An 11,320-nucleotide genomic window follows, 5' to 3' on the forward strand; every position below is an offset into this window, starting at 1 on the left:
GCACGATGTAGTACTAAAGTTGCACAATATAGCACGAAAGTTGGCATCGAAAAAAATTCGTCGAAACATGCCCATGCAGGATCTAGTTTCAAAGATCTCGTCACGAGGAATCCAATGGTGAAGACAGATCTGAATTTCGATGCGTGGTTTAAAAGATATGAGTTTTTTAAAAATTGAAAATCCGAAGTAAATACACGTTGATCTGTTTTTTTCATTCACATGTAATATAAGTCTGATCACATTTAATACTATCAATCACATGCACTAAGAGACAAAACATGCCCATGCATGCATTCAATAAGTGAGGAAGCCAGTGGACAAGAGCCGGCCGCTCGATTCGTCTAAATAGTGCGTAAGCACTTTTTAGATTTCATGTAATAAAAATTGCATGTTTTTGCGGAACGATCAGAACAATGAGTTGAGCAGTCTTCACACTCTTCGGTCACAGAAAAGAGGCAGGGAGCGCATGAATTTCATCTCACGGAAATCAAGTCAGATAGAGCAAATGCTAACCCATGATTCAGTTAACAACCTTTTTTAAACTAAAACAAGAAGATCAATATTCTACCAGATTTAGACAATTTTGGCAAACTGAACAAGAAGATAGTTGGTATATGGAAAAATGAAAATATGTCGTCCCAAACATCTATTGCGTCGACATTGACTCACTGAGTGGAATCGTTCCACACTTCCAGGAGACAGCGCGACAAATAAAAAGTTGATGTGTCAAAACTCTTCAACAAAAAATGGTGTACAATTGTACATGTATCAGATCCACACACACACACACACACACTCGTCAATCTTGTCACTGCATCGACCAGACATCATACAAGCCCAATAACAAACTACCATACCAAAAAGCAAGCTGATACACAAGCAGAGCGAGAGAGGCTACAGCATTTACAGGCACGGGCGAAGGCCTTCTGACTTCAAGGTCGAGACCAAACGAACACCTTCCGAAGCCAGCCGGTGAAAACAATCACGGCACAAGGGACACCGCCCCGCGCTCGGCTCAAGGATGATGCTCTGGCGGCTTCTCTTTCCAAATGGCAAGGATGGCAAATCAATAAGGGTTAGTGTTGTACAAAGGGCATGGATCAGTAGCAACAAAAGGTTACTACCACGGGCGTGACCTCAGGACTTCACGGTAGCGCGAAAACAAGCAGCGTCCGTCGTGAGGCCAGAGGGAAAGAAAGCATCTCCCATTCAACTGTGTGTTTGTATTGCGAATGTGTGGTCAATCTACGACATGATTTCCTGGAAGACGAGACTGAGCTCCTGCGCTGTGTTTGAAGCTGCCCCTTTTCTTCTGTAAACAGAAAAGTAACAAAGTATGAGCATCACAAAGGGCAAACTCGTGTACGAGTTCAGTTCAGAATAGTGCTGGTCCAAAACTGCAATACCAACGGTTCGTGGTACAGGTAGAAGACAATGTCCAGTAATGTATATCATATTAAGATTCTCAATAAAAATATTTAGATTATCCGGTACCTCATAAGGGATGGAAGCTTATTTTTAACTTTCTCCAGTTCTATGAAGCATAAGTTGCACCTCTCCCGCCTATGATGACAAGACAAGTAAAATAACATAAGGCAATCTCTAGTAATGGCATATCAGGAAAACATTTGACTGAAACAATACCTTTGCTCTGCTTCAAGATCTACACCAACAGAAGATGGACCAACTGATACTGTTGAATGTATTACAGGCCCGAAAGTCCTGACAAGCTTCACCACCAGTTCCAGTGATACAGCTACGTGCCTGCAAAGATTTATTGCAATGTAAAAATAAATAAACAAATGTATGAACGGTGACATGGCATAATCATAATCATAACAAATGTACGAACGGTGACATGGCAATCAGAACTTCGGTGTGAGTAATGACTGTTTGTACATCAGCCCAGAACATAATCAGAACGATACACAAAACAAGAAGAGCTACCTGTCTGTTTTACTCTCCAGAAGGTCAGCAAGGACAGGCAGGATACTGGTACATAGATCTAGTGTGATAGCCTCGCTTTTCTCCATCAGAACACTTGCCATATCAGCACATACCTGGAGTTAGCAGAAATCTTATAATTATGAATCAACAATGCAACAGTTATTCCAGGCAGAACAGGAAAGAAGGTTACAGAGTACTGACAGCATGATCAGACATCTTCTCCAGCGCTGAGAAAACACCCCTGATGTCATTTCTTTGCCACATTTGATGCAGAATCTGTGAGTAAGATATATTGGATACACATTTGGATCCAGTGTAAATTATAGTCAGTTAAAACTTAAAACATTTGAGGCAGTAAGATAGTCTGTTAGCAATCATGTTTGGTAGACTATCCATCCACAGGTGTGCTTTACTATGCTGACTACCGAATAAGATTGTGGTACACTGATAGTGTAGTTAACTCAACCAGCCATATTTCATTCTGAAGAAACAAACTCTGTTAAATTCTGGAATACCATGACATGGGACAATGCGTATATTTATATTTTTCACATTCTATTAATAGCATGCGGCATATATCTTAGTCAGTCTAAATGTACACTGTTAGTTTCAGAAAATTCGAGATTAGGAAGTCTTATTTCCCCTGCAGGATAACAATATTACCCCCCAAAAGAAAAAGTGAAGCACCATACAAACCTGCAATTTTGTCAGCCGCGATCGTGTTGAACTTAAAAATAGATCATGCTCTTCGATTAGAACAGATAAAACATCCTCCTCGCTAGTTACGATATTAGTTTCAGCTGCTTGACTGCTTCCTCTCTGCAAAAGGCAAAAAAGAAGTTGCAGAAATTAGTTTGTTTATGGTTTTCTTCTATTAATACATGCAAATTCTAATTTGTTAAACATGATATAACAACAGTATCAAGTAGACAACAACTAAAGGAAAAGATTGGTGCATTGAATCAAACAGTAAGAACAAAAAATAAACAGAATGTTGTAAAAGCGTATGGGTTGTCTCACATACAGATGAATACATTCGGCCTCTAGGAGCCCCCAGCGCTGAATTGCTTGTTGTTGGTTCTTCATGACTTGGGGACTGATCCCTGCCTTCCCAGTTAGAAACAATTGATCTTGTTCTTCCTGGAAATACTATATGATTCAGACCTACAGAACAACTTGTTGCAAGCACCAAAGTATACCAAATGATATACCTGCTCTTGAAACTTCAATGTAGCAGTTATCTCTTGGCTTACGCATTCTAGGAACATCTGTAAAGGAGCACCAAATGCTCAAGCAGTTACAACTTTAGTTATACATGAAATTTACAGGCAATTTTAAAACTGTGATGCATGATTTGTCAAATAAAAATTATGAAGTTAAAACACAAAGGAAAACAAATAACTCAACAACAGAGTAGAGAATTCCCAAAGCATTTAGAAAACAAGTTTTTACAGCCAAACAAAGATAAGATTAATTAATCAAATTTACAAGCAACTATTGCATATGGAGAACATCTAGCTACAAAAATGATTAAAGAACCTCGAACGAATACATTTAGTTGTTCCTAACACTTGATTCAGTACAGAGGACAAAAGGGAATGGAAATTTCATCAGACTCATACGAGAATCATGTTTCGAGCACATGATGCAGGAAATCAGGCCCTACTTTATAGGTAAATCAGACACCACTAATGGTTGTGAAACAGAATTCAAATCAAACTACAGCAGCACGTAAAACAGATAAGCATGTTAAGGCAAGGAACATACAATTATCATTCCGGTGGCTCGTATTTGATTCTGCTGAACCTGCAAATCCCGACCTGTAAGCTGTACCATGTTTTACATCTTCACGAGTTTCTTCAGGGATCACTGTTTGAACAGCACCATTCCTCCGAGGAAGAAATATTTGACAAGTAAGGTCGTTACTTTCAGTATCTTTGCTTCCCACATCAACTTTGTCCATATCAACTTTCACATTGGTTGATTTCCTTGGTTCAGCATACCTTGATTGGATCCTAAATGGTGACACTCTTCCGGCAGAAGGTTCTCTCCTAGAATCAGAGGCCATTTCCATTCTTGAAGTTGCTCTCGGAACAACAACAGGCGCTTCATCAGTGCTTTCTTTTCTTGAATCAGTAGCAGACTCAAACCTTCTGCCTGCCTTCGGAAGAATAGGTACAGAATCAGAGGCCATTTCCATTCTTGAAGTAGCCCTGGGAACGACCGGTGCTGCATCAGCACTTTCTTTCCTAGAATCAGCAGCAGATTCCAACCTTCTGCCAACCCTAGAAACAGCATCAGGTGCTGAATCAGAGGCCATTTCCATTCTTGAACTTGTTCTGGGAACAACAGCAGGTGCCACATCAGCACTTTCTGTCCTAGGATCAGTAGCAGGCTCTGCCCTTCTGCTTGCCTTCGAAAGAACAGGGGCCACATCAGCAGCATAACTTCTTGAACCAGTACCAAGGTCTGCTCCTGAGCTAGTTCTTGGGATGATAACAGCAGCAGGCACCACGTCAGTTTTACTGAAATTATGAAGATTAGAAGTGCTGTTACTCTTCAGTGAACTTCTCTTTAAAGTGGTGCCACCAGATGCAAAAGTTGAATTTCCAGCTGTTCTAGTACTGGAGCCAGTTCCGACCCTTTGAGGAGTGCTTGGGACCATGCCACTTGCTTCATTATCGTAACAAGAACAGACAAAGGACAGATTAGACATATGTTGCGTTTCAAACACTAAATTACAAACATGTCTAAAAAGAGAAGATCAGTGACATACAAGCTGTCGGCTTAATCTCCTTGGGTGCAGAATCTGAGTTCTGAGAAACTGAGAGCCTTCCTGCAGAAGCCTTTAAGTTATTCTCTGAATTTTGTAGAGCTGATGATCGCCCTATGTTGGCCCTTGAACCACTGTCATTTTGTAATGGCATAGTGCCACCTGACGAAGCCTTCAATTCAGAACGGCCATTAAGTAATGCTGAAGTACCAGTTGCGTGTGGCTCAAGACGCTGCCAATTGATTGTTTGGTTAGCAGTCAATTAAAAACAAGAGAAGACAGAGAATAAGATATTGGTATTAGAAATGCAGCTGCGAAGCCAATAGCATACCGTTAGATCAACAACCCATATTCCAACACAACTCTGATTAGAAGAACAACCAAGAAGTTTTCCCTCATGGACATTGAGATCCGATAGTCTAGACCATCCCACATCTACAGTATCATGGCATCTTATTGGTTCCCAAGAGAAAACCTGCTTAATTTAAGAGAAGTTATATCTGAAGGACATGGAAACGAAAAATCTGCAGTAACAGTCACATGAGTAAACAGTAATACTACCTTTAAGCTCTCGTGCAACCCGCATAACAGAGATCTTCCGTCGGGATTGAATGTCATAGATCTTACACCTGTCATCTGATATTCCAGTAGAAACATTAGCAAATAACTACATGAATATGATAAGGGGTCTTACTTCAGCACACCTAATTCATTTAAGCTAACAAATTTCAGTACAGATCAATGGAGGAGATTACAACTAATCCCTTTAGTTTGAATAATATGGTTTATTTCACATGGAGGGGATATTTAGCCCTGCCATGACCAATGTCAAGTAAGCAAGGTTTACGAGTTGACGAGTCGTTCCGAGGTTGAGACTCATAGACTAAGCGTGACTAATCAACACTAGTCGACACTGAAGTTGCGACTCATAGACTAGTCGACACTGAAGTGTAGTCAGCCTTGGAGTTGAGACTCGTAGACTAGTCTAGTCTTGACTAGTCCTTGGACTCATAATCCATGCAAGTAAGTTGGAACTGAAATTCACTGCAAGACTTTCTTTCATGCATGATCTTTTTAGATTCTATATAAATTCAACCCATCTAAGCAATAAGAGAAGATACTATCAACTAAGGTGATATTCGTTTCTCCCCATTCTTGCACTGCTTCGATGACTCAGAAGGGAGAAACCTATTAATGCTATTATTGAGTAAATAATGTCCCAACTCCCAGCCAAGGTGCTATTTGTGTTACTCTGGCTGTTTTTTTTATTGAAATTGGAGGAAAGGTCTCTGCTGCAGCCACCAATTGGGGAACCAGTAGAGAAAGTAGACAAAAAACAAAGAAAGCATATGTTAAATGGATATGTGGTTATATAAATAATATTATTTCAAATGTCTTTCTTTTGTATAGAACATCTTCTGGCGGTCTATATTAGCCTCACTTGTCCATAGATGGCACTTGTCACTAAGAGAGCACATAAGGTACTGGTTGTATATTTAGGCTAGTATCGGAATTCTTATTGTATCATTAACAATTACAACACTGGATTGAAGTTAATACAGTTTTCTATCTAAAATTGCCACCCCTGACTAGTTTTTTAAAGTGTATGTACTAGAACATCCCACAAGGTAATTACTTTGTAAAGCTAATGACATAAAGACATGATGCTCACTGCAACGTATAGCAATGTGATTTAGGGCATTGAGCATCACAGAAGTTCAACGATGTCATGAGCACTATCATGGCATGCTATTTCCTATTTAGTTATATTTTCCTTCAAACGCAGGAAAGAGGCTTTCAGGTGTTTACCCCGTGTTTGTTCTTTCAAACAATACTTCTGGGACTAAATAAAAGAGACACCAACATTTATTCTCCTACATTATGGTTCTGAAACCAGTAACCTCAAGCTTAAAGAAAATTCTGGGTTGCCATGTTTGACAAAGTTAAACTGGGTAGGATGGATAATCTTCACAAGAAAGTCGAATAGAAAGGTATACCTCAGGTCCAGTAGATCCAATCAACTCAAAGGTCTCCAAATCCCAGAACTTGACAGTTTTATCAGCTGAACCTGAGTGAGCCAACCAGTGTCATGTAATAAATTCATAGTTGCAAATCAGACATAGGACAGGCAAAGATAACTTCTTACACTGACAGAAATAGCTGATAGGGAAATTAAGGTTGAGATACATGACAGATGCAACAAATTAAAATATGTCAGAACAAGACAATTTGACATTTGCAATCCCGGATAGTAAACAAAGGGAAGTTAATTAAACTGATAGGTGGGCCTAGTCAACATATTGCATGTGGGCCAGTATGTATAATAGATAACTTATTACCATAATGGTTCATTTTCGGACCAAGTATTTAAATAGCATGTACATTCTCAATGAGCATTAAGTGTTTTCCCTAACAAGGAGGAAAGACAGAAGTTTGACAGTTAAATAAAGTATTAGAAAGTGCTACTAGGCTACTACAACAAAAAGGGCAAAGAAAAGTTAACATATAGATGACAGGTCGGCATTATAAACTGTGAATCCAACCTGTTGCCAGAAGGAACTCATGGGGATGGAAATCAATGCACTGAATTTGACCCTCATGGGATTTGAACTCATGCAGTAACTTTCCAGCTGTCAAATCCCAGATCTGCCAAGGCAAAACTGATTATGAGTTCAATACAGTATGGGATGTAATGATCATGCTGAGTTTAAGTACAAGAAAGACAGGCTGTGTGCTGAGAATTTAAATTTAACTCATCCTAAATTATAAGCACAAGTATGCAGTGTGTTATCAGAAGGATTATGAAAGAAATGAAACCATATGACCAAAACTAGCAACTGAAATACACAAAAGCATTGCTAACAAATCTTACCTTCACTGCACTATCTTCGCCACCAGACACAACCCAACGGCCATCAGGTGTGAACCTAATAGCATTCACCCCTCTTGTGTGGCCTTTGTATGTGTGGATGCAGCCCTTCCTTCTTATATCCCATATCTTCAGATTAGTGTCCAAAGACCCAGAGGCAAAGAATTCCCCAAAAGGATGGAAATCAACTGACATACAGTTTGATCTATGTCCAGTAAGCGTGCGGACGACTGCACACATAACCACCAAGTTATGCAAATAATAAAAGATAATGACACAGCATGGATGTTCATAAACACAAATAGGTTAAGTCATGCATCCATAGTTACGTACTCTTCGCCTCCTCTAGATCCCATAATTTTACTGTGCCACTGGCTGCTCCTGCAGCCACAAATACTTCTGTGGAATCAAAAGCAACTGACTCCACAGCACTTGTATGCCCTGGTAAACTCTGTACAACCAAAAGATAAGAAAGAAGGTGAGGCAAGTTAATCGGGGGAAAAACAAAAAAAGGTGAATCAAATTAACTGTTTCATCAACTAAAGACATTATATATGAAACTTCTGATAACTACAGTGACCTTTCTCAGACACATATTCATTTAGTAGGTCCATAGTAAGTTAACATAAAAACAATATCAACATTAACTGAAAACCAACATAAAGAGAAGCATGCTGAAGTCATCAACAGCTAAGCTGGTGAAACTTTCATCTAGCAATCATCTCAAGGGTCAGTCAAGAGTTTCATTTGGTTGACTTCAGGGTACTATTCGCCTACTCAACTGCGCAATCACCTTCAACAGACTAGGTGATACTTATTAGAGTCAGCAAAAGAATAGTCTTACCGATATCGAATTGGGCTTCCCGATAGCCCAAAGATTAACCTTATGATCCTCTCCTCCAGTGACAAGAACCCGCGAGGTCTTCCTCCCGATCTTGAGGCAGTTGACATTGGACGCGTGCGCCACAAACTCCTCTACGGCAAATGAGAGTCAAGGCAACCCAATGTCGCAACTTTAGCAACGAAATTAACCCCAGGCATTCCATGAACACTCCGCGTTCATAGCAATCAGCACTAAAACCGACATAACGCGCCAACGAACTAGCCAGCAAGCACCAAACAGGCCGACATGAAGCAATCAAACGCTACTCGATAAATCACACCAAAAATAAATCTCACCCACGCCACCGAGTCGTGCTCCACCCTACCAATGTCATCCACGAGAAGAGACGCAGAAAACTTCTCGCGGAGCCGGCCAGCAGAACGAGCGCGACAGCAGAGGACGCATCGGTCAGACGGGCTCGCGCAATGCAGCTACCTCCCTCCCCCGAACAAACAATTTAAAACAAAAAGAGCCCCGCGGAAAAAAAAATCTGGACGGAATCGAGGATACGGAGCTTGTACGCGCGCTTGGTGTTGGTCGTCATGCCGCCGGGTGCCGCGCCGCGCCTCGCCTCGCCTCACCGCCGCGCCGCCGTCCCCAATCTCATGGCCCGCGCCCAGATCGCGCCGCCGGCCCGGATCTCGCGCCCCCGCCTATCCCGTGGCGCCTGCCACGCCCTCCGCCCCGCACTCGCCCTCCTCGCCCTATCCCCGCCGTGGGGGAACAGACAAACCCCGCCGCCGCCGCCGCCTTGCTGGGCCCGCCGTCCGCGCGGGGAAGCGCCGCGCCGCCGCTGCGGAAGATGCGGGGGGAGAAGGTGGGTGCGGGGAATGCGGTGGCGAGAATTCGAGTTTGGTGGGGAGGGAGGGAGGGAGGGGGAAATGGAGCTGTCGTCGGGCTGGGTCCCGTCGGGGTGGGGGGTGGGGTTGGGGGGGAGCGGCTCGGCTCCAGGAGGAGGAAGACGGGGCTGCGTCGAAAATTTTGAATTAACAAAGGGTCCCTCCGCTCCGGGGCTGGACCTGGATGGCTCACTCATTAAGATGGATCTTGCTCCCCACCAATTTTAAAATCCGTTCGTTCGTTCTATAGCTGTTTAAATTCAAATTCCAAATTCCGCTGGTTCCGTTGTGCTCCCACGTCATCCACCAACGATGGTTATTTTACTAAGAAATTTGTTGGGGCATTTTTCTTGCTGGTGGTTCCTCTAGGGTAGGCTCTCATTGGTTAGGGCAATGATGTAGTCAATACATAGTTACCACATTGGTGTGACATTCGTATGTGGTGTGAAGTTGGTGCCACTAAATGCGTGTTAAGTATGTATTTATGGCCGAGATTTTACATCACATATTTATGGGGTGATTGTTGGTCAAATTTTGTGTCTTGACGGATCGAAATGTGTTGTATGTATCCATACGAGGGCACTGGCGGGCGGACCTGAACCGGTCACTAATGCGCTCTTATTCCTTTTCGATGCGTGCTACCCTCATTCTTGATAAGATCCTTGGGGATTCGGGACAAACTTGCACATATCAAGGAAGGGAGATGATGTACATCGACAAAATCAGAAATCCATGGTGTTTAATTAGTAAGGTCCTGCTTGGTTGCCTTTGTGTGAAACTTTGTCTGGCTCACGCAGCTATCCCAGACATTCGATTTAGGAGGCCTGAGGTTAAGATTGTTGCCTGCCAGGGTACCAATCAAACACACATAATAGTGTCTTTGGTTCGTAGGAATTAGAGATGGGAAATGGAAGACAAGGGGTAAAGAGATTGAAAGGCGTCCGCTTGGGGCGTGTTTGGTTGCCGTTTGCTACAGGGCCTGCATCGCATACACTTCTCAAACCAGCCTGGTTGAGCAAAAACAGGCCCTAATACGCCATCTGCCAGTTGTTTTGGTTGCCTGCATCTAGTGTCCCTGCATTAGGTAATACCTAAGTGCACTTTGTTTGGTTGCCTGCATTGGCCCGAGCGGCACATGAACACGACGTTTGGTTGCATACGGCGTACATGTTGTGCTTACCTTGTACCCTAGTTGGTGAGCTTACCCACACCTAGCACACCAACGCCACAGCACAGCAATGGCGATGAACTGGGTGAATATGATGAAGTTCTTCAGCTTCAGCCCAAACTGACGATCCACCTTAACACCTCCAACCTTGCGACTGTCAACACTGCTGTCGTGCTTTCGCACCCACTCAGAGTAAGCTTGTTCTGCTTCATGCCTAGTCTTGAACCCTCTATGGGTGTTGTTGCTATACGATGCCACTTGTGCACTGGCCTCTTCCCATGAATTATAAACCCCTGGGACCTTACCGATGAACACGGCATACCACTTGCCCTAGCAATGCACAAGAGCAAGAGTTGAAGAGCAAATCAATGGATCACACAAGTAGCAAGTAAAGTAGCACACGAACAACAATGGAGCAGAAGAGAAGTAAAGCATGCATGATCATACGGCATAGCAAGTTCTTCCTAGCACTACCTTGGTGTTAACCTACCACCACATTCAAAAGAGGGTGTCGTCCTACCACCGCAAGTTCACCATCAGCGTGAGAGGTTAGTATATACCACCTCACCAAAATATACAGACTGTCACATAGTTTTTGAGCCCTAGCTACACAAAATGTACGTCGTCATCGTCATCGTCGTCGTCGCCACCGCCATCGCTGTCGGGGATCATGCACGCTCATAGGCAGCACTACTCTAGTAGTAGTGCTTGCCCAGCCAGCTCCTGAGCCACAACACCCTATGAGCGTCGGCCATGGCAACGAACCCAAACACCCTGGGCCTTATTGTCAAGCAGGTGGCTGAGAGCTGCCATGAGAGCCTCGTCGCTGAAGCCACCCTGG

The 11,320-nt window shown here is 42.9% G+C and overlaps 1 protein-coding gene across 1 annotated transcript; it reads right to left on the minus strand.

Moving 5' to 3' along the window:
- Positions 1–711: 711 nt before the first annotated feature.
- Positions 712–9,481, minus strand: LOC109739138 (katanin p80 WD40 repeat-containing subunit B1 homolog KTN80.4). Its single transcript, XM_020298227.4, has 18 exons — positions 8,983–9,481; positions 8,434–8,564; positions 7,923–8,040; positions 7,593–7,819; positions 7,264–7,366; positions 6,718–6,788; positions 5,282–5,356; positions 5,052–5,195; positions 4,724–4,952; positions 3,715–4,620; positions 3,159–3,215; positions 2,972–3,087; positions 2,644–2,766; positions 2,149–2,223; positions 1,948–2,060; positions 1,645–1,764; positions 1,495–1,563; positions 712–1,312 (listed from the first exon to the last, which is right to left on the minus strand). The coding sequence occupies exons 1-18, from the start codon at positions 9,014–9,016 to the stop codon at positions 1,246–1,248; spliced, it is 2,778 nt and encodes a 925-aa protein (XP_020153816.1). The 5' UTR covers positions 9,017–9,481; the 3' UTR covers positions 712–1,245.
- Between the last annotated feature and the right edge of the window lie 1,839 nt (positions 9,482–11,320).

This window comes from Aegilops tauschii, chromosome 2 (genome assembly GCF_002575655.3).
Source record: "Aegilops tauschii subsp. strangulata cultivar AL8/78 chromosome 2, Aet v6.0, whole genome shotgun sequence".
NCBI classification, from domain to species: domain Eukaryota; kingdom Viridiplantae; phylum Streptophyta; class Magnoliopsida; order Poales; family Poaceae; genus Aegilops; species Aegilops tauschii.